At 40.2% G+C, this 22,883-nt stretch overlaps 3 protein-coding genes across 16 annotated transcripts in view; 2 read left to right on the forward strand and 1 right to left on the reverse strand.

Annotated features, from left to right (window-relative positions):
• Window positions 1-4,555, forward strand: part of FRY (FRY microtubule binding protein) — a 229,897-nt gene extending 225,342 nt beyond the window's left edge. For all 12 annotated transcript variants that reach the window (XM_071736952.1, XM_071736962.1, XM_071736884.1 and 9 more), the window contains 3 exons: window positions 1,711-1,821; window positions 2,299-2,492; window positions 3,064-4,555. In XM_071736952.1, the coding sequence (XP_071593053.1) occupies window positions 1,711-1,821; window positions 2,299-2,492; window positions 3,064-3,322 (564 nt within the window). In that variant the 3' untranslated portion in view covers window positions 3,323-4,555. The remainder of the gene's footprint in view (window positions 1-1,710; window positions 1,822-2,298; window positions 2,493-3,063) is intronic.
• ZAR1L (zygote arrest 1 like) lies at window positions 544-10,232 on the reverse strand. Of its 3 annotated transcripts, XR_011724485.1 has the most exons (5): window positions 7,982-10,232; window positions 7,621-7,713; window positions 7,400-7,474; window positions 4,475-4,680; window positions 544-753 (listed from the first exon to the last, which is right to left on the reverse strand). XR_011724485.1 is itself a non-coding variant. In XM_071737179.1 (4 exons), the coding sequence occupies exons 1-4, from the start codon at window positions 8,570-8,572 to the stop codon at window positions 4,654-4,656; spliced, it is 786 nt and encodes a 261-aa protein (XP_071593280.1). In that variant the 5' UTR covers window positions 8,573-10,232; the 3' UTR covers window positions 3,713-4,653. The 3 variants fall into 3 exon arrangements, 2 of the variants coding, with proteins under 2 accessions (XP_071593280.1, XP_071593270.1); XM_071737179.1 differs by lacking the exon at window positions 544-753 and having other exon boundaries at window positions 3,713-4,680; XM_071737169.1 differs by lacking the exons at window positions 544-753; window positions 4,475-4,680 and adding an exon at window positions 6,662-6,986.
• Window positions 10,233-10,537: 305 nt separating this feature from the next.
• The window catches only part of BRCA2 (BRCA2 DNA repair associated), a 34,821-nt gene continuing 22,475 nt past the window's right edge, over window positions 10,538-22,883 (forward strand). The window contains exons 1-10 of the mRNA XM_071736875.1: window positions 10,538-10,748; window positions 11,626-11,732; window positions 12,328-12,576; window positions 13,121-13,217; window positions 14,006-14,049; window positions 14,147-14,187; window positions 14,273-14,384; window positions 16,516-16,571; window positions 17,468-17,585; window positions 21,224-22,402. Of these exons, the coding sequence (XP_071592976.1) occupies window positions 11,654-11,732; window positions 12,328-12,576; window positions 13,121-13,217; window positions 14,006-14,049; window positions 14,147-14,187; window positions 14,273-14,384; window positions 16,516-16,571; window positions 17,468-17,585; window positions 21,224-22,402 (1,975 nt within the window). The 5' untranslated portion in view covers window positions 10,538-10,748; window positions 11,626-11,653. The remainder of the gene's footprint in view (window positions 10,749-11,625; window positions 11,733-12,327; window positions 12,577-13,120; window positions 13,218-14,005; window positions 14,050-14,146; window positions 14,188-14,272; window positions 14,385-16,515; window positions 16,572-17,467; window positions 17,586-21,223; window positions 22,403-22,883) is intronic.

Consider the following 22,883-nt stretch of genomic DNA (forward strand, 5'->3'; position numbering starts at 1 on the left):
GGGTCTTTGCTGTCATACAAGATCTGGTGGATTCCTCCCTTCTATTTTGGTCAAGAATACTCTGACTCTGTTCACCAGTAAAAGACTTGAAATATCCTGACTCAGTTACCAGAAACCATTGATCCATAACCCCACAGATCCATAACCAGAACATCTGCAGTGCTGAGCTCTGCTGCTGGGGCAGACCAGCACTGCAGGCTCCTCATCAGGCTGACACCTCTGGCTTGGCACTGCCCTGCTGCTCCCTCTCTTCTCCATAAACCTCCTGCAGAAGGAGACTTTAACTCCACCTGGTTTGGGCAGTGCCCTGGGCTGACTGTTCTCATACGTGGGTACATGATGTCCACCTCTCCCAGAAAAAAAAAAGCTGAAACTTGCCAAAGAATTTCTCTTTTGACATCAGCCCCTCAGCCTTGTCTATCTGGAATAGAAATTTTGGGAACTGGAACACTAAGGATATGGTTCTAATTTTGGTTAATTAATAAGAAACGTGGCACTTAAATATTGATCCATATGTAAATAAACACTTCAGTCAAATTAATGTTTATAATGGTTTTAAAGTGCTTTTTATTAGTATTTGTGCTGGCATTTGCACAGACCCCAGTTCAGCAAATAACTGTAGCATGTCTGAAGTGCTCTAAGAAAGCACAGACATTATTAGCTTCTTTTTTTCTGTCATGTTTGGCATGAAATGCTGCTCTATTTTCTCCAAGCAAGGGCAAAGATCACTGAGCCTATTCTTGGTCACTGTGTCTGTAAAAGAAGACAATTCAAATAGGATCTGAAAGCTGTAAGCCTTTCCTGCCAAAGGGCCAGGAGGCCTCCGAACTTGTACTTAGAGAATTTTCACTTCGGTAATTTGCCAAAGATTAAATATTCCTCCTTTCCTCACCATGATCCAGCTGTGGATCTGAGATTTGCCCTCCTGATAGACATATGGATACCAGGACCATGAGCACATTAACCTGACTTGTGTGGCAGATGTGCCCATTCCCTGTTACCTCAATGTGTCTGACACCTTTTGTGTGGTGCTGTGCATTGCACTGGAAGAAACAATATTTGTAGAACAGTGTATACTTAATCTGAGGGAATAAATATACTTAATCTGAGGGAATAAATTGTAGAAGACAGAGGTCCTCTCCATCCATCTGTTGTATGATTTCTTTAAGATGGTGGAAAATCCATGAGGTGAAGTTTGTTGCAGAGCTGGCATTTCCTCCTTCCCACTCCTTGCTGGGTTTATTGCCTCTCTTTCTCTCCTCTCAGAGAGGCAGGCAGGAGCTTTGACCCTCTTGGACAACTACTTCATTGCTTCTCTCTTGGATTTCCATCCTCTCAGAAGAGGTCTTTGACCATTTCTGAAGTTTTAAAGAGTTTTATATTCTATGCGGAAAAGTTAATTTCCCCCATATTCTACCTCTGCTTTCCAGCTGCAAACTGGAGACAGTGAAGCTAACCTGTATGAACTGCTTTGAGATGGATATTGATGTGTGCTACAGGAGAGCTAGTGATCATACTTTAGATTTTTAATGTTGTATATGACTTACTGTCAAAAGAAAGAATGTTACTTGTCTTCTGAAATAGTATATGGTCAAACTTCAGTAAAATGATGTTTTTTGAGAGCTGAACTATGTCAGTATGTTTTAATAGTTAATGAAAATGATCCTAACTCACTGATCTTTATTATTTCTCCTACAAATCTTTCTTTAGCAACTGGAACTGTGTCAGAGATTATATAAACTGCATTTCCAGCTGCTTTTGCTTTTTCAGTCCTACTGTAAACTTATCGGACAAGTGCATGAAGTCAGTTCCATGCCAGAGGTATGTAATAAAACACAAAGACTTACATTGAAAATACTGCTTTTCTTTCATGTTCAAATTTTTCTTTCTATAGACTGACACCAAAGATTAAACTACTTCACTTTTTAAAAACCCTTCAATATGCCAGTATCTGCATTTAAAATATACTCGAGATGCTGTATTTTTCATAATTGGCCATGCTTTCAGACTGAGACTGGGATCTTTTATACTTTCAGGCTTCAAAAGTCATTTCAGTCAATGGTAACAAACTAGAATGATACATGAAACTGTAACTTTACTCACACACTATGGATGTAGGGTGGGTTCACACTGTGTGAACATCTGCAAGTGATTTATTTAAATTGTGTTAAAATGGGGTCTTTTCTGTAATGGGTAGGTACATCCAGTGTAGTGGTAAGAACAGCCTTGAAATACTTGATCCCTTTGGTGCCTATGGAGAATGAAAATACCCATCTCTCATCTCTTTCCTTGGAACAGCTGTTAAATATGTCGAGAGAACTGAGTGAGTTGAAGAAAAATCTTAAGGATGCCACTGCTGCAATAGCAGCTGAGCCTCTGACAACAGAATCTGAGCCCACATTCAGCTCCACAGAAGCAGCAATTCAGTCCATGCTGGAGTGTTTGAAAAACAATGAACTTGTTAAAGCTGTCCGGCAAATAAGGGAATGCAGGCAAGTTCAGCTCCGTGGCTCACATTAAATTTTCATTATTAGAGAAGTATGGATTTATTATTTTCCTAACTTTATACTAATGTAGTGTGCTGAATCAGCATTAATTTAACATGTTTCAACAAGGTACATGGGGGCACTGATATTATTAACTTTTGCAGGTTTGTGTCACAAGTAACGATATCAAATGAATAATACAAATGTGTGCTTGAAACAACTGAGGTGTTTAATCACACTGTGTAGAACAAAAGTACTTCTGTGAGGATTTTAAGAGTTCTTCTACAGAGTTAATGCCTTACAGGTGTGTGCCACTGGCATTGGCTAACATTCAGCCCCGTTTCACTCTCACCTACTTGAGTGAGTTTTCTTAAGCTTTTATTTTGTTTAAGATAGTAGGAATTGCACTTTTATGTTAGTTCAGTGCCTGATACCAGAGTCTGAGTAACAAATAAGTAGCATAAAACAGTGAGTTACTTGTGAGTCAGTTTTCCTTTTAGTGATCTCTATCACCTCGTTTCCATCCGTGCTAATAAACCCATAATGATACTCACATTCTTCTCCTGGTTTTGTGCAGGATTTTGTGGCCTAATGATATCTTTGGAAGTAGCTCTGACGACGAAGTCCAGACACTACTGAACATTTACTTCCGGCACCAAACCTTGGGTCAGACGGGCACCTATGCACTGGTGGGCTCCAACCAGAGCCTGACTGAAATCTGCACCAAATTAATGGAACTGAACATCGAGATCCGTGACATGATTCGCAGAGCTCAGAGCTACAGGGTCATCAATACTTTTCTCCCAGACTCCAGCGTTTCCGGCACAAGTCTCTGACAGGACTCTTGTGCCCTCTTTCAAGCTGGGAGTGCTGCCCTGTTGGGGTGAGGTGGCTCAATGTCTTCTCAGCCTTGCAAAGGTTTGGTCAAACTGTACTCACTCTCGTTACATTTAGGATTTCTTCTAAAAAGATATGGGGTGAACTTCAAACGTGTAGCAATACTGTAAGGACAAAGGTAGCGTAGAGCATCTGGGACAACACCCTTTGTTCTCTGTTGCACAAAACTAAGTTAGCATTTCACTGAGCAACTGCAACTCACTACTGAAGAAGTGACTTCCATTGCATACCAAAGCCTACTACACTGAACAATACTTCCTTTATAGCAAATTAATTTTAGGTTGGAAAAAAGTGCAATGTTTCCTTCGCAAAATAATATTTTTTGTTAAAAAAAAAAAAAAGACAACAAACTTGTACATTTTTTTTGTTCCTTTTTTTCTCTTATTTGGTTGAGTAAAAGATGGGCAGAATGAAGCTGGCCACAGAATCTCGCAAACGTGTTGGTCAAAAGCTGAGAGCCTGTGTGTATGAAACAAACTGTAAATGGACTACAGTTTAATGTACACTGTAATTTGAATATGATCACTGTATCTTAAAACAACAAGCTGCTATGAAGTACATTTCCTAATGTTACTAGGCTACTGTCTCTGAAGGTACTGGATCATACTGCAGAGGTCTGTTCTTAGGCCCCCAAGCATCATGAATGGTCTTGGTAGATTTTCTTATTTTCTTTTTTTTTCTTTTTTTTTTTTTTTTAAAGGACCGTGGCTGCTTTTTACTAGAGGATTGCTTTTATGAATATATTTATACTGTTAAAGGATGGTTGATCTAATTTAACTTGCCATTTTGTAGGAGAAAGTCCCATCACAGAGTCAAATCTTTTGAACTGTTATGCATGCATATTTTTATTTAATATAAATTTTGAGTATAAAAAGTAAAAATATTAATGTGAAATGCAAGTTCTCATGTTAAGTTTCTTTAAAGAGATGCTTATTTTATTTGTAATGTATATATAAAAGTCATACCTGTATGTTTTTTTCTTACATTTAACTGCTGTCCAGTGTTAAATGTATGCATGTAAATCTGTTGCACATCTAGGACACTTTTATTCTGACAACTATGTAACTTATTCACTCTGTAAATACACTTACCATTTTTGTGAAGTAACTTTGGTTGATATTTGGATCAGTACATCCATTTAACTAAAATATAAAAGTCAGATATAATCACAACAGAGTTTGTGCTGGTTGTGATGATTGTGTTCTTGTCTGCATCTATCCTATTGCAGATGGTATCCGTGATCAACAGCCCCCAAAAGACACCTTTTTCATCATTTATGGTGAAAACATTCATTAAACTGAAAGAAAACAGAGGGAAATATAAGGATTTGCAGTCTGTACTTACAACTCAACCAGGAAGAGAACATTGACTAAAGCAGTTTCATAATTTAAAAAAAAAAAAATAAATCCAAAATGTAGCTGAAGGTTTGTTTCTGTTAAAATCATCAGTAATGGTCTTGTTTGTTCCAGCACTGGGTTTCAGTCAATTTTTTTTCTGTAAGTGGGGCAGTCTGCAAAAATGGTAGTGGTTGGTACAAGCTGAGATCTGCCCTATCACTTGGCAAACTCTGGGATATTTTACAGATCACAGAATCGCAGGAAAATTCAGGTTGGAAGGGACACAAGAAGGTAATCGAGTCCAACCTCTACTTTGAAGCAGCCAACCATGAGATCACATCAGGTTACTCAGACCTTTGTCCCGTTGGGTCTTGAAAACATTGAAGGATGGAGAGTGCAAAGCCTCCCTGAACAGCCTGTTCTGCTTGGCTGCTCTCATGTTGGAAAAGCTTTTCTTTTATCCACTCAACCTATCTTGTTTTATCTTATGCTGGTTGTCTCTCCACCCCTGCCACAAGCCCCATTGAGTGGCCTGGCTCCATCTCTCCCCAGTAACCATCACCTGGCAGGCTACTTACCATCAGGTCCCACTGGAGCCTTGGCTTCTTCAGGGTGAATAAGCCCAGTTCCTTCAGGGTCTCCTCACAGAGCAGCTGCCTTAGCCCTATGAACAGCTTGGTGCCCTCAACTGAGCTCCTTGTAGCTGATCAACATCTTTCTCATCTAGAGAGCCCAACTCTGCACACAGTAATCTAGATGTGTGTGTAAGTGCTGAGTAAAGAGGGACAGTCACTTCCAGGGCTATGCTGCCTCTGTGTTCATACAGCCCAGGATGTTGCTGCCAGGGCCTGCTGCTGGCTCCACACCCACCCCCTTGCCCGCTAAACCCCAAGGGCACTTTCTGATCAGGTGCCCCCTACCCCATCAGTCCCCCATCTGTATCACTGCAAAGGGTTCTTCCCTTCTCTTGTTCCTACTGAACATCACAAAGTTCCTGCTGGCCCATTCCTCCAGTCAGCTGAGGGCCCTCCAGATGGCAGCACTGCCCTTAGCTCTATTAGCTGGTTGCTTCAGTTTATTGGCACCTGCAAACTTGTCACATGCACTCTGTTGCCTCTTCTAGGTCACTGATAAGAACATCAGACAGGACAGGTCCCAGGATAGACCACCAGTTGTACACCACTTGCTACTGTCCTGCAGTTAAGAGCACAACCCATTAGGCACCAGCTTCATTAACTTGATTGAATTGGTCCTCTGTTGAGTATGAAGGCCTCCAGCAGCTCCTTCCATTCATAAATATTTTAAGATTCTTCACACATACAACAAAATCCTTGATGTAACAACCTAGCTTTATTGGCATAATTTCTAAACTTAAGAGTACAAAGATTCTCCTGCCTGCATTTTGTCTCTGGAATCACATCCAGTTACACCATTCAGTTATATTTAAAGCTGCCTATCCTTGAGATCCCTCAGAAAGCTCCTGAAGCACAAGTCTGTATCTGAATGAGGGGTACAGAGGCTTAGTCCACCTCTTTGGGGACACAATTAAATCTAGGTAATTTATTACACCCCTTCACAGACACCCCAGCTCAACAAGTTCTCCCCTTCCTCACCTGGAAAACATGCAACACACTTGTCCTTCATATCTCTGTCTTCCATTACCAAATTCCTGGAGGTTTCTATACATTTTACAGAGGCAGTAGAGAGAAGAGGCACTTGCAGATAAATGCATTTATCCCAAACTTTATGCTCCAGAACATTTGCATCCTCATCACTAGCTTCAGTTTAATCGACCAAAGGAAGAATTTGCTAGCATGGTTTTATAACCTCAGTATTCCCTAAAGGCAGACTGAAAACAAAATTTTCTTTAAGAAATCAAATGCATTCCGTTTCCTTCCAGATTGCTTTCCTCTTTCATCCCATCAAGATGAAACTAAGGGGTAACAAACTAGTGCAAACTTTTTTTTAACTTTATTCACACCATATATACAGTGAAGTTATGTACTTTATAAATAATACAAAAGTCTTTATCCATTATCCAATGCCAGGTCAAAAACCTAAAGTCACAAAATTGCTGGAGACCAACACAGTACAAAGCACAGAACAAGAGAGAGCACATGGATCAGACAATGTACTTGAAGCTGTAAGTGTTATCACAGGACAGCCTCTTGCCTTTGCAGCGGCCACACAGCTCTTGGCGATGAGGTCTCTTGATATCAATGTGTCTTTTCTTCTCAGGGCAGGAACAACGAGTTTTTGAACAGGTCTTAAGAAACAAAGCACTGCATTAGTAGTAGATCTAAAGTGCTCCCTTCACGTTGGGCTGACATGTAGTTTTCATTAATCAGAGCACCGTAATTGGGTTGATACACTTGAAAATGCTTTTGTGGTAAAAGGCCTGGGGAGTTACACTGGAAGAGCCTTCTCACCTAGAAACAAAAGGGCCTGCCCTACGTGTACCTAAGCTCAACAACGTACGAGCAGAAAACCATTAATGTAAGCTATTTGCAGGGAGAGGGACTCCTATCCCATTACACCTTTCCCAAATAGTATTCCCTAATATTTCATTGAAACCAAATTGTCTTCCAAATAAAGCCAGTGTCTAATTCAGCAACTGTAAGCTATTAGAGTATATTACAAACTCTGCCAGTCTTGCCATGATACCAGGATCTAACTTACCTGGCACTGGATTGCTTCCACTCTATAGGGATTGAAGCTCTTCTGGCATTTGCGACAGAGCTGCTTGAAGTACACCTGAAAAAAGAAAGTTCTCCATTACTACAGGCACTTTCTTGAGGTGTTCAGTAAAGGTACTTAAAGTTGTACCAAAACATCTGATTTGCCGCAAATTTGGTGCCAGTCTTACAATTCTCAGAAGCAAGAAATAACTTGTTACCTACCTTGTTGCTTCCAGAAATGCACCACACATAAGCACTCTCCCATCTGGTCTTGCAGTCTTTGCAGTGGAAGTAGCCATACTTCTGCTCCAGAAACTGCAGAGAGGGAGTTAACCGAGAAGCCTCCAGCACCAGGAGAACCCCCAGCCAGCTCCCTCATTACTCCACTTATTTCCACTGCTGCTCAGGGAACCAGAGCTTCCTGGGGGAACCCCCGAGCCGGGGTGCTGCGGGAGGCCAGGATGGGGACCACCGCACCTTCGACTGCTCAAGAGCAGCTTTCTCCCCAGCCCCCTCCTCACTGCTCTTGACCAGAGATGGCGGCATCAAGCCCCAGCCTCCCCGCAGGCTCAGCGCTGCCCACCTGGAAGGCCGCCCGCTGCCTGGGGGCTGCGGCCTCCTCCCTCGCCGCCTCCTCTGCCTGGCTCTCCTGCTGCCCTCTGCCACCGTCCTCTGCCTTCTGCTCCCGGGGGTCCTTTTCGGGCGCCTTTTCCTCCTTTTCCTGGGGTCCTGTTACCTCCGGCAGCGTGAAGAGGCGACGGTCCGGCGCGGGCGAGTAGAGGGCAATGCGGCCCCGGCGCCGGAGGGCCGCGGCGGGGCTGAGGGGGCGGCCCACGGGCAGGGTGCGGGGCCCCAGCGAGCACTGCACCGCCACCTCGGCCCGCAGGCTCACCTGCACGCCCACCTCCTTCGTGCTGGCCCGGCGAAGCCGCGGCACAAGCTCCGGGCTCACCTGTGATAGCAGGGCCTGGAGCTGGGCCCGGCGGCAGCTGCCCAGGTAGTCCGGGGGCAGGGGGGCGAAGGGCCCCCCGAGGAAGGGGCTGATGGTGCTGCTCTTGTGCTGCTTCCAGCTGGGCTGCTTCGCCACCGGGTCCCTGCTGCGGCTCGGCGTGAGGCTGCCTCTGAAGCTCTGGAAGGTGCTGAAGGGCGAACAGAAGAAGCTCTCCATGATCATAACTACGGAAAAGTCAGTCCGGGTTCCTTCCTTGGCCGGCCTTTATTTTATCTGGAGAGCTGCTGCTAATTGTCGCTAATTGACGGGGAAATTGGCGACAGCCCGGTGGGGCCAGCACGAAGGAATCAAAATCACGTAACTCTGTGAGGTTCTGTGGGGATGAACGGGCGGAATTCAGCCATAGCTGGGACAACTCTGGCTTTCATGGTGGGGGAAGACTATTTGCTCATAACTCCTGCTGTTTACGGTCTTAAAAAGACGGGAGAAGAGGGTTTGGGAAGCTAACAAAGCCTACATAATGTGGGTGCTCCACAGGCAACTGTGCAAAGAATGGAGGCAATTACATCGCTGAAAAGAAGTCTTTATCGGTATTGAAAGGTCTGCGCATCCCCATTGCCCCATTACTTAGGGATTGTCTATGTGCAACTTTTCCATTAACTGTATTGCTTTAGGAAAAGGTGGGAAATGCTTCAGTTTGTACAACTCTCCAGAAGGAAAACAATTACACTGGAAAAAATTGTTTAATACCTACATAATGAAATCAGTTTCAGCAGTACAAGAACTTTCATTTTAGACTAATAATCCTTTCACAGTTACATAGTTCAGCTTTAAGGTAATAAAGTTAAAATGATATAATTAAATACTCCAAACTGTGTATGTGTGCCTTGAGAAACTGTAAAATCCCCAAATCCCTGGACCTGCTGTGATATGAAATTATTTATTTGCATACTCTTCACCACCTTTATACAAGAGCTGCATTAAAAAATTCAATTGGTCAATAAAATAGAGGCCAGAGAAGAGCTGGTGGGGGTGATGTTTTTAAAAGTTCACAAAGTAGTTCAGTAATATTCTGTCAAGTGTCTGAAATAAATCAGTAACAAAAAAACGTTTTTATGGAACAAAACGAGGATCAGATGGCACACATTCATCACAGATAAAAGCTCAAGGCTCCATGTTATGCTTGGGTTTTCAGAGCAGTGACCTTATCAGCTCAAAGCAAAAACACAGTATCAAGGTGCCCGAGTCAAAATCTGGAACTGCAGTGTGGCTGCGAGAAGATTAAGTTGTTAGGGGGCACTGAGAGGAATGGAATTAAACCGAACACATGACTGACATCTTTCAAAAGAACCGTATTACTTCTGTGGAATGCTTTGGGAAGGACCAGTTACTGCATCTCCCCAGGCCACTGCAGGATTAGATGTTGAGGAAGTTCATTGGGAGGGGGAGGCACATGGAAAAATTATTGCATGGAAAGTCACTGAAGAAAGTGTCCGAAAAGGAAGTAGCTGATGTGATAAAACCATGTAAAATAAAGACTAGTAGGGAGAGGGAGGAAAAAACTAACCCCATTAGAACACAAGAACATCCAGCTAAAATTAAAGATGGCTAACTCAAAATTGGTGATCTGTACAACTTGAAGGTATTTTATGGATTTATTGGTGAGGCTAAGAACTTACCAAAGGCCAAAACGGGAATGGACATATATATGGAGAATAATAATTATCTTTATTAGAAAGTTACCAAGTGCTTTAATGTCACAGCCTATAAAACCACCCAGCTGCAAATGTGGTGGAGACTTCCGCAGGCAACAACCCTATCACAGGGCTGCTCTTCACATCTTGGACATCAGTGTTAGCTGCTTTTAGACACTAAGTTGCAATATATCTCAAGTTATCTAAGGCCGTTGGAACAGAAGCAGCTGCCTGACAACTGGCTCAGGACACTCCCCTTTTGTACTGTGAGAAATCGGCCCCGCAGGGAATGCATTTACAACAGACACCGCGCTTCCCTCGCCCGGCTCCTCCCCGTCCCCGCCGCCGCGCCCCGGTGCCCTCCCTCACAGGCGGAGGGGCGGGGAGGACGGAGCGCGGGGCGACTTCGGCAGGGCGGCTGAGGCGGAGCCGCTGAGACTGAGCCGCTGAGGCGGGGCCGTTGCAGGGCGGCTGAAGCGGGGCTGCTCCGGGGCGGCTGAGGCGGGGCCGTTGTGCCGCCTCCTTCCCGTGACGTGCCGGGAGAGAGCGGTGGATGCGCTGAGTGCGCATGCGCGGGGGCTCTGGCGCCAAAGCTTTGAAGGCGGTGTCCGGGGCGCCGCCCCCTCCTGTACCCCCACGCGTGCCGCTGACTGACGTGGGAGGCCATGCTGTGGCCGCCGCCTCGGCCCAGGGGCCCGACGGAGGTAAATGCCCCGCAGGCAGCCCGACCCTCTGTGTGGGGGTCTCCCCGCCGCCCCCCGCGGGGAGGGACTCCCGCTGCCGCCTTTCTCCTCACAGCCCGCGCGGGGGGTTGCCGGGACCGCCCTGCCGGCGGGGCTGCGGCCCGGGGGGACCCGGGACGGCTTCCGAGGCAGCGCTCGCTGCGCGGTGTGGCCCGGCAGAGGCTTCCCCTAAAGGGGAGCAGCAGATGGGGCGCTTCGTCTTCTGGAATGCATTTCTGTGGCAGTTATCAGTTTCGTGGTGCTCTGCCTTGGCTTTTACCCTTCCTTAAAATGCCTGTCTTTCCCCTCGGTTTGGTACGCAGAGTGTGTTTAAAACAGCAGTTAGGTGGGAGACTGATTTTACAGCAGAAACAAGAAGTGTATTAAAATTAGCAGGGAAGTTTCTGTGGCAGTCTTAATGGTGACTGGTGTTTAATAGAACCATGAAACTGGTGGTGTCTCCTTCACTTAAAAGCAGTTATAAATGTAGTCCTTGGCACAAGAGTTGTAATGGTTGTAAGAGTTAATACATAATAGTATATATTCTGTTAACATATAGTAATGAGTGGGGATTTTTTGTTTATATTTAAAATTCCTCAAAAATGTTCTACCCATTCTATCTTGATTCTTCTTCTGTATTTGCCTTAGATAATACAGATAATAACAATGCTCTACTTCTTGACAATGCTCCCTATGCTCATTTTGCCTGTTTCATACCACGTTCATCCTTCCAGTGTTTGAACATGCACATCATGGCCCTAGAGCTAAAGGGTTTGGGTTACAGCACACCTACCTAGGAATGCAGGAAGACAGGGTTAAGACTTGCAGTGCATGAAAGTGTTTTCTTATTTCTTCTCAGGTTTTCCAACAGTTGTTCCAGTAATGATATGGATCAGAATATGGCTTGCAAACCTATGGAAAAACTGACCTTCTTTGAAATATATAAGGCACATTGCAGTGAATCAGGTACAGCTTCTCTACATTAAATAATTTTTAGTTAGGATTGCTTTCTGGTTATCAATATTTTATACACATCTGCTGTGTGTTCCATAGAAAAACAGTATGCAGCTTGTTAGATGCTCTTCTTGTCCCAAATCTGTATTTGCTAATACCTACTTTTGAATATATTTATTTAAATTTTTATTTGTAGCTTTTTTCATACTGTGTGCACAATTTTGTACTTGTTTTTTTTGGCTGTGGCCTCCTTATTTACCCAGATTCAGACCAGGTTAATCTTTTACCAAATGCACCTGTTATACCATGATTAGCTTGACAATCTGAGTATAGTGAAAATAAAAGCCAGAAGAATACTTTTTATTTTAAAGAAACGGGATGTTTATCTGCTCTTTATTAGTTTTTTTTTAAATGCTGAGAATTTGAGCAGGCATTATTTTGTACTTTGTGGTTGTCAAAGTTCACAGCTAACTAGAAAAAAATAACCAGAAGTATGGCAATGGAAGGAGTAATAAACAATAATGCTGCAAGCATTTAGATGCCTCATGTATTTTTCCAGTTTGCATTTTTCCTTTCCATGTAGTCTGCTGTATGTTTTTCTTTATAGACTTAGGGCCTATCAGTCTCAATTGGTTTGAAGAACTCAGTGCAGAAGCACCCCCATATGAGCCTAAATTGCTAGGAGAACCTGATGGTCCTTTTGGCTGGCTTGATGAAACATCTTTTAAAACTCCAAGGAGAAAACCCTCTACATACAGTCAGCTGGCATCCACTCCACTGATTTTTAAAGAACAAAATACATTATTTCCACCTTGTTCTCCTGGAAAAGAACTGGATCAGAAAAAAATAGAATCAAGTGAGTAATTTGTACTTATTTTCTAAAGTGGTACTTTATGATCTCTGGAAGCAAGGGACTTTTTTTTTTAACCTTTTGTTGTGATAGCTGATGATTATTAGTTAATGGCTACTGCAGAAATTGGATGAGTAAAAAGTTGATCTTAGTAGGTTTCTGTAGGCCACCTATAAAAGTGCAGAATCAATTTTAAGAATTAATTCAGCCTTGCATTAAACTGATAATATATTTGGTAAGTTTCCTGTAGAAAATATATTATTGTGGTCACAGCACTCTACGTAATGTTAATATAAAGAGATATGAGCTTATTAGTGTAAATAATAATGAGCAGTCCTGGCTGTCCATTTGAAATGCATTTAGCATTGTTTAGATACAGAATATGAACATGTTCAAAACAATAGATGAAAAGGTATTGTTTTATTGATTTGGGTTTTTTTTAAACTGAAGATCAGGCACAATTTTTTTTTTAAATCTTACTTTTAAACTTCAAAATCAAAACTGTTTCTTGTAGTTATGCAAGGTTGTGTTATTATCTTCTATGTTGTAGACAGAGAAAACTTGATAAGCCCAAGGATCACAAGAAAAACAGATGAAGAAAATGAAATACTTGCATCTCCTTCTGGTGCCTGCCACGTTGCTATTAGGTATGCTAAATATGTCAACAAAAATAGAAAATTAACTGCATTTTAAGAAAAGATATATAAAAATAACCATATTTGACTGATGGACTTTCCCAGAGGTCTCAGTAATCTTGCATGTCTTGTATGTTTATGATACTTTTTAAGTTGTTAAGTGAATTGAAAAAGGAAAAATAGCGCGTTTTGAAAACTTCCTTGCTTTCAGCTGCTCTTCCTTTCTGTTTTTCTAGTCCTTCACAGCTGGCATAAGGCATTTGTTGACATTATTTAAGCTTCCCATATCCTTAGTGTCCAGTTCCAGAAAGAGTTGTAAATGTGTATCATGTGCTTCTCAAGTAGTAATTTGTAAAACTATTTATAATACTTACTGAACTTTCTTTGGTAATTGCCTAATAGATAAGTCTGCACAGAGTGTTCATGTTGAGTAAGAACAGTCAAACTAATAATTCAATTAAAAACAACCCAGTTTCCATAGTTTCCTACAAGATGTTAAGAAATGCATGGTTATGTTGAAGTCTGGCATGCTATTTGTCAAATAATCATTGAAAACTAACATTTCATAAGGAAGCGTATTATAGTTAGAAATAAATTTATGGTAAATTTTAAAATACTGACTGATGTTCAGGAGAAGTCTGAGGAGATTATTTCAGGAGAAACAAATACATTTTATTTAGTTAGCTAAACAGCCATGGTTGCAAAGAAAGAAAATAATGGAGATGGTAATGTCTGAAGTATTTATTTATTTTCAGAAATGAGTGAAATTAAAGGGGTTTTTATTTGTTTTTGTTTTGCAGTCCAAGGAATACTTACAGAACACCTCAGAGAAATAATATGCCTGGTTTGTATTTTGATTTTTTCGTTTTATAAAATACCTGGTATCTGTAGATATAAATGATGTCCTTTTTAATATATGTCTTACATAATTTTTTTCTTAGGACCATATGGAAGCTTGTTTTGCACACCAAAACTTTTGGAGGTAAATACTTCATTCCTGTGTTTGATTTTCTTTTTCCTGAGTATTACTTCTATATAGAAGTAATAATTGTTTAATACATTTCTAGGTTAGAACTCCAAAACGGATTTCTGAAAGTCTGGGAGCAGAAGCAGATCCAGATATGTCCTGGTCAAGTTCCTTAGCTACACCTCCTACCCTTGGTGCAACAGTGATAATAGGTATTTGAAAAAATGAACTATTGCCAAGGATTAAAAACTTCTGGTATTGACAGTGGAAGCTCCCTTTGTGTAAGGGATTAGAGAATATAAATGTACACAGAGTCACAGAATTGTAATAGTTGGCAAAGACCTCTAGGGTCACAGTGTCCAGCTGTCAGCATCTCCCCCTTCCCCACCCTTCCTGAATAGTGTGTATATATATATTTATATATTTGTATCACCTCCTAGAGCATGTCTGAAGTGCCTCATCTACGTGGTTTTTAAATACTTCCAGGGATGGTGATTCCACCACCTCCCTGGGCAGCCCACTCCAACACTTGACTACTCTCTCAGTAAAGAATTTATTCCTCGGATCTGGTCTAAACCTCCCCTGGTGCAACTTGTGGCAATTTCCTCAAGTCCTGTCAGTGTTCACTTGAGAGACCAGGCCAGCACCCACCTCCCTAAAACCTCCTTTAGGTAGTTGTAGGAAGTGATAAGGTCTCCTGTCAGCCTCCTCCAAACTAAACATTCCCAATTCCCTTAGCCTCTCCTCACAGGACTTGTTCTCCAGACCCTTCCCTAGCTTGGTTGCCCCCTTTTAGAAACAATACAGCAAAACATAGAAGGAGTATCAGAAAATGATTGTTGACATTTGCAGTATCATAAAATTAGATACTGTTAGGTGAAGTCACACGAGTATGTTTATGAAGTATGGGGATGTAGCCTGTTGAGTAAATTTTCTAGCAGCAGTGCTGGCTTCAGCATTTTTAAGCCCTCTTACTGTACCTACCATGGTATTGGTGCAGCAGGACAGGCTGAGGTACTGATCCAGTTGAAGAGCATGCTTCCTGAGTTGTTTGGAGAGGGCAATTACTGTGCTGTGCACAAAGAGCTGTGCCAGCAAAGCTGTTGAGTGAGGATGAGGGGGAGGGAAAATGACTGTTTCAAGTGGTACTAACAGATGCTAAATGTTGAGCCTCAAACTAAGGCATTGCTCTAAGTGGGATTTCTTTAGCATGATAAACAAAATGAAATTTGACTTCATGATTTTTTGATGAAAATTCTTGAGAAAATGGGAAAACCTAGATGTCTGCCTATTTCCTTATATTGTTCTCGTTAATGTGCTTAAACTAGAACTATATAAAGCATATTGAACATTAAACCATACAAAGCATTTTAAGAATGCATGCAAGAAGTGGTAATCTCCTCACACAAGAATTGATCTCAGCACCAAGCCTTTCAGAGTTCAAGAAGTGTCCAGATCATTCTCTTAGTCATATGGTTTAGTTTTAGGCAGTCCTGCAAGGAGCAGGGAGTGGGACTCTATGAGCCTTATGTATTCCTTCCACTGGAGATATTCCATGATTCTGTGTTTGGCAGGGAGGGGGTGATACTGCTCAAAAGGCTACTGAGTTGTGCTATTTATTTGGTTTTTTATTGGTTCTTAATTATGTGATCTGAAAAGAAAGGATGGAAGTACCCATTGCTTAAAAATGTTCTTCTGGGAGATGAGTTGTGGTTTGAGGTCTCCTTTTCATTTTTCCACTTCCTGGATGAGCCCAGTATTTTATTGTAATGATGCCCACTCTGCTGTCTGGCACCTATAAAAGCAAAGTGTGAGTCATTTGGCTGCTACATGCAACCTGGGTGCCATGTCTGTGAAACTTGTTATTAGAATGTACTGCTCCTTAGGTGTCTTAAAAATAGGGTTCACTTTCTTCTTCTGTAATGTAGGTGAAAAAAGTTTACTGCTCGTGTGGGAGGAAATGGAAAAAAACAAATTCCTGACAAAGGCTTGAAGATCTCATCCAGATCCTTTGACAGAAAAAAATAGAGTGGTGCCATGCATAACTGCTTAAAAGGGGATTGGCAGTGATGGTAACTGGGCTGGGTGGTAACTGGGCTACCTACATAGCAGAAACCACAACCTGCAATTTGGTGTGTTTTGTGCTGCTATGAAACTGTTTTTGTCCACTGTCCATCAGCCTCACCTGTAGGACTTTAGTTGGAACTTTTAGTTCGTTTTTAGTAGTTTTGTGTTCACAGGTCTTAGATGCATTTATAATAATCCAGTGAAAACCCTCCCAAAACGTAACTATATTTGAACACATTCAGCAAATGAATTGACTTCTCTGTCTTTCTTCTAAAGCTAGAGAGAATAATTCTATTTCTGGAGCAAAGCAACAGGATGAAAGAGCTGAGATAGTAAGTAGTTTTAAGAGCTATGCTGGTTTTTAATTTCAGTTAAGCTTTTCGGTTACATGTTTACATTCCTTGAGCCAAGAATAAAATATTCTGTTATTTTCATTCTAAGTTCTCCTCTCTGGCTATTTTTAAGCTACTTCTCTCAAAACTGAACTTGTGAATCCTGGCTGTAGACTATTCTCATATATAACCTCTTTTGAAGATTATTTTTTGCTGTCTTTTAAAAAAATTTAAAAATACTTTGATTCAGTAGCAGTGGGAGTCATTCAAAGAGAAATCAAACGTAGGAATTGCAGGATGCTGTTAATCTGAGAATTTGGTTTTTACCTCATCTGTCAAAGTTTTAGGAGTTATGGTTTGACTTAGATTTTCCAATAACTTCTTGTGCTCAACCACTATACCTAAAGTTGTAATTGAGTATTAATTTCAGTCCTTTGATATTAGTAGAGGAAGAGTTCCTGCAAAATTGTAATTTTACCCTGTGTATATGAAAGCTGAATGATTATTTAGGCTGAATACTGAAAAAGGTGCTAATGGGATTCAGATACAATTTTTTTGATTCTTAACTACCTGGAACTTCACAGTTAACAAACCATCACAAATTAAAATATGCAGAACATCTTTCTCCTTCCTTCTTTGTTCCTTTTTGAGAATCTTGGCTATAGTAAACTGCTGAACCCATTCACTGCCTTGAATTTGAATTCAACCTTGATTTGAATTGAAAATGGGAATTACCAGCAGTTTTATTTTCAAGTGTACCTGCAGAATTGCTGCCTTTCATTTTAAAAGGTGCAGAATTATTCATACCCTGCAGTAAATGTTCAGTGTGACATGCTTTACTGTTAAAGTGACACTTACTGGTATGTAATGCAACTGCTGCTGTCTTTGGCTTACAGATTTTGCACAACTTTTTTTCCAACCGTGAGGTATGTCCTGGGACAAGCAACACAAGTGTGCTGTCTGCAGCAGAGACTGTGAAGCTCATACATGCTGAAGATGACATCAAGGATTTTGGTATGCACTGGTGCTTTATTGCTGAGTATGCTGTGAGGTGAAACTGAGGGTCAAGTTGCATTGTATGTCTTCAGCTGATCATACTACATTTCCTCTGATAGATGTGTACTACCACTTCCTGAACTTAATCAACTTTGTAAAACTAGTCTGGCCTTAGAATCAGTTTCTGTGGAGTCTGTGAATCAAATCAGGTTACCATGCCACTGATTGGCAGATAGATTAGTACTGGTGTAAGTGGAGATGTGATGGGAGATCTGAAAGAGAAAATTGGTACAGGCTCAAGGGGGGAGCAAGACTACTGCTTCTGGCTATTGAATAGGTTTAACTTTATCATGTAGTTTCACTCCAATACTCATTATTCTTGGTGAGCTTGTTACTTAATCTTGCTATATACTTTCTTCATTTACTTATCTATTAGTAGTTCAAAGTGTGACAAATTGTTTAGGAAAAAGAAATGTTGGGATTTGGCTTTAAATGAATGCAGAAAATAGCCAATGGAAAAAAAAATTCCAGTCTGTTCTTAAATAATGTAAGTGAACAAGTGGAAATGTAGGCTTCAATGTGAGTTTTTTTATTTTTGTTGAGAAGTGATGGGGAAAGGAAGGGAAGAATATTAACAGAATATTAACAGAAATTTGTTCAGCATGTGTGGGTGTAAAAGGGTGCCGTAGATATTGACAAGCTTGGCAGGATGATGTATCCTAGAGATTGTACACCTCTTTACCTAAACTGAATTAACTGCCCTAAAAATATTGTTTGGTGATACATGTGAAAGAATCAGTTTAGGATTTGATGAGCAGGGCTGAGAATGCTGGGGTCAGGCAGCATTGTTGATTGGAGAGCAATCTTTACAGCTGTTTTTATATTGTAGGTTCAAACATGCTGAGAAAAATGTAGTTGGTAGTAAACATATTCAAGTAATCTATGGTCAGTAAAATATTTTTAGAAATGAAGGGCATTTAAATGAATGTCCTCTTTCTCTGTTCCCAAATGGCTTGTTGTATCTCATATTTTGAAGTTGCTAAGTAGTTAAAACTTGGCAGTAGTGAAGACTAGTGAAAACAATGTCTGAGTGAAAATAAGAGGAAGGAGAAACCCGTTTCTTCTGAAGTACCAAGTAAATTTTGCAAATGTCTCTTTTTCCTCTGTCTTTACTTTTTGATAACTTAGTTAACTTAGTGTTTGAAAACGTAATGTGGAAAGAAGGATGGCTCAAACCTCCACGGTTGTAGCTTTCAAATGCTGGTTTTCTGTAGAATAGTGGTGTGTGATCATGATCATCAGTTTTATTACGTATAAATCTTATTTCAGTCAAAGAAAGAGCCATCATAATATTGAGTTGAATACCTCCATTTGAGGGTGGAATACCTACATTTTTGTGGACTTGGTAGTGTACTAGGTTAACAGTTGGACTTCATTATCTTTAAAGGTCTTTTCCAACCAGAACAATTGATTTAAGGACATGAAGAGACTATGTTGTACAATCTGTGTACTTAATATCTGGGACTGAATAAATGCACTTTGTCCAAAGTACAAGAACTACCAAATATTTTAAAGTTTTTTTTTTTTCTGCAATTTTAAATTATTTTTAGTTGTAGTAATTTGGGGGAAGAGGGAACTCTTTCTAAACTGCTTTATAGTTAGTGTAACCATGGACTGTGAGATATGTGTTGTCATGCATTAACACTTTGGAATTTCACAGAAGGAGCTCAAGTAATCAGCATATTCAGTGGAAAGCTATTTAAATTGAAAATCTAGCAGGAATAATGTAATTCTGTAATATTTTAAGTATTTTACCTTCTCCTGTTGCCCATATTTTAATATTTAAACTCTTCAATTAAAAAATGAAATTACATCGTTAATTCCCTTTGCAACCCTGGTCAGAGTAAATGGTTCCTCGTTAATCTGTGTCTAGTACTACTCATGAAGTAGGGTTCAGTGGGATCAATACCACCTTCTTACAAGGATTCCAACCTGAAATGTGGCAATATGTTCTAACCATCAGTCAATATAGGACTTCAGAGAAATAACATCTAGTGTAAGTCTCATTTTTCCTGAGTATTGTATTACCCAGAAGGAGAGGTGTTGAGAAAATAAGTTAGGTAATTATTGCCTAGTTAGGGTACTTTCTGGGAAAACAGGAGAATTCTGTTGTGCACTCCCTGTTTTTGGAGTTACCATTTCACTGATCCTCCAGTGAGTTTAGAAGTCTAAATAAACTTACTGCTTCTCCCACACACACCCCCTGGCATCAGGTTATTCTGTGTACAACCAGTATCTTTATAATACTCCTGGTGTTCTGTTTTTGATTAAAGGTAATGGCTCCTGTTTAAGTAAAAAGAAATACAACTGTGTCTTTTTAGAAAGTTCTGCTGATGACTAATTACACAGTGAAACAGTGTGGACACACAAGTTACTCCAGGGGACTGTACTTCAATAAGGGAAAAAGACCTGCACACTTAATCTGTAGTGTTAGTTTCTTTTCAAGATCTTGTTCAGTGACACCCTCAGCCATTCAGATGAAAAACACAAAGTAAAGAGAATGGGTAACAGTTAAAAGAGATGTGATGAAAGGTGTGGGTTTTATGCCTACAGTCTGGGCATCAACCATTAATGGATGTATTGCAAATAGTTGTATGTGTGTCACCAAGTATTTGGAAATCTTCTGTGGACTTCTGAATAGAAAAATCTTGTGTTCACCAGGTTATTTAAAAGTTCTAATAGGGAATAGAGTTCTAAATTACATAAGTGTTTTTTAGGAAGCATTTATGGAACACTTAAGCTGTTGGTTACATGACCAAGGAAACCAGAGGACAAGGATATTTTTTTCTAGGTACTTGGCTACAATTTATTTGATAAGAAAAAGTCTGAAAAAGTACTCTCAAAATAAAACTCAGCTATCATTTTGAATGTGGAGTATTTTGAATGGTAGGCCTAGTTTTATACATGTGAGAAGGTAATATTTCTACTTGGCATGTGTAAGCTTTTACGCTGGTCTAGAAAGTAGAGTTGATTATTTTTCCCCAGTGTATATTATTTGATAGATACACAAACAAAAAATTATCATTATTTTTTAAATATTACTGCTAATCATTTGGAACTTGTTAAAAGCTTTCTAAAGATTTTTTTAAAAATTAGAATCTTTCCTAAATACTATAGTATTCTATATCAAAGCAAAAAATAATTTACTAGAATCATCCTTAAATAAGGCAGTTTCCTTAGCTGCCAATTATAAACCCAAAATAGGCAGCTTCTTAAGGTGTTTGGTGCCTACCATCTGGTATAAATTTTGGAAGAAAAAAATCTAGACAGTTATCTTATAAAATTACCTATTGTTTTCCTGTCCATAGAAAAAAGAAGGTTCTTCTGAGAGACAACTTGGTTTCATCTTGGAAACCTGTTTAGTCAGTGCAGTTCTCAGGAAGCCAGGGCATCTACATGGGTGTCCTTTGCCTCCTGTCTTCTCTAACAGGAGCTTCTAACAATAAACTTCTTTAAATAAGTAGATTTTTATTTCCTAACTCACTCCTGGGTAGCAGTAATTTCCATTAAATTGAAACCTGTATTTACTGTTATTTCCTAAAAATTAATTTTTTTACTTCTTTTTCCCCCCCCTTCTTTTCCTCTTAACTATTTAGAGTCTGAGGTGTTGGATGGCTTATTTGGTGAGATAAATAGCTTTGAGGATACATTCAACACGTCTTCTAAGTCCCATGGAACTCTTCTGGATGGAACAGCTCTGGATGCAGTAGAGCAATGTGAAATCAACATAGATAAAACACAAGGAAAAGGGCATTTTCCTTCTAAGAAGTTTATCAGAAGACAGACTGGAATGTCACAGGAAGCAAAAACATCAAGCTTGATAGAAAAAAGCCACCTTATTGAAATGAAGGATTCTTTAGTCCAAAATACTGAAGAAGATCTGGTGGATGGTAAAGATAGCTGTTTAATAGGACAGGAAAAAGAACTGGAGTCACTTCAGATTGCAGGAGATGTGCAAGATTATAGAACAGAGAAGCCAGCTGAGAAGGAGAAACCTGTGAAAGACAAGGTGCCACCCTCATCAAGCCAGTGGTCTCAACTGAACTTATCTGATCTGGATGTAACTCACACAGACACCTCAGTAGGTAGCTCTCCACCCTCTGACTTAGGTAGAGAGAAAGACTTAGAGACATCAGTACTAATGACCAAGGATGCTGTGGAAACCTCTTTACTGAATGCTTCAGGCTTGATAAAAGCCCAAAAGCTATTGAGTGTCAATTTGTCAGAAAAGTGCTATGAAGTGACAAAATCTGAAACCATCCCAGCTTCAGAAATAACTCCAGTAAAATCTGCATCTCTGAGTGTTCAAGAGCCAAAGTTAGGAAAAGGATGTGCAGCTGAGAGGGTTTCCAAAGTGAGCTTTTTAAACTGTAATTCCTTTTTAATTGAAAGAACAAATATCACAGAGTATTCTGTAGTCTACAATGGCAGCTTTTCCAAGCATTTAAAAGCAACTTCAAAGTCTGTCATAACTGATGTTCTGTCTCACTCCCTTGCATGTGGTGCTGCATCTCCAGGTATTTGCAAAGACCTACATTTAATAAATAGGGAAAATACTCTTACAAAGTCTGGCTTTAAACATTTGAATATGTTATCCAGCTTAAGAAAGAGATCCAAGAGATTTATTTATACAGTAAATAATACTTTGCTATATGAAGAAGAAAAAATACAGAAAAAAGTAACCTCTGAATCACCTGTTCATCCTGTATTACCACATTCAGAATCTGATTCATATGAAATTAAAGGCTGTCATCTGGCCAGTGTTGATGAGCAAGGTAGGTTATTAAGCTTGTCATTGTTTGTGGAGGATTCCTTTATTAAATAAGAACCTTTTATATAAATGTTTCAGGTAAAATCATGTGTCTGTGATAAAGTAGCTCTGCAACAATTGGTCTGTTAGTTTTAATAATAGTGACAGAATACCATAATTTTCAAGTAGTCTGGTGCTAGCTCACTCTTGAGGTTTAGATTAGTTTGTGAAATAGAAACTCCCACCCTGAACCACTATGCTAACTGACAAGCTTAATTATCTTTGTCAGTGCTGTTTAGACATCCATAGTGTCAAGGGCAATCCTGTCTGAATTGATCACTTTGGAGAGGTCATGGTAAAGCTGTATTATTACTTTCCTAAAATTAGGGTGCTAAAAGACTATACATCTGTTTCTTCCAGAAGCACAAATATTATTAAAAATTATTTGTATCATGAAAGCAAGCACATAGTTCTTTTTAAAAAAGTTGCTGTTCTTGCTAGAAACA

The sequence above is a fragment of the Heliangelus exortis genome, chromosome 1 (assembly GCF_036169615.1).
Source record: "Heliangelus exortis chromosome 1, bHelExo1.hap1, whole genome shotgun sequence".
NCBI classification, from domain to species: domain Eukaryota; kingdom Metazoa; phylum Chordata; class Aves; order Apodiformes; family Trochilidae; genus Heliangelus; species Heliangelus exortis.

Bases quoted from the DNA above. Each gene is read 5' to 3' on its own strand.
- ZAR1L (XM_071737169.1), bottom strand. From the start codon at position 8,572: ATGATCATGGAGAGCTTCTTCTGTTCGCCCTTCAGCACCTTCCAGAGC. The intron at 7,714-7,981 runs GTGGGCAGCGCT...CCCTCTCTGCAG, and splicing joins GGCAGCGGGCGGCCTTCCAG to TTTCTGGAGCAGAAGTATGG. The intron at 7,475-7,620 runs GTAGGTAACAAG...TTCTTTTTTCAG, and splicing joins GCATTTCTGGAAGCAACAAG to GTGTACTTCAAGCAGCTCTG.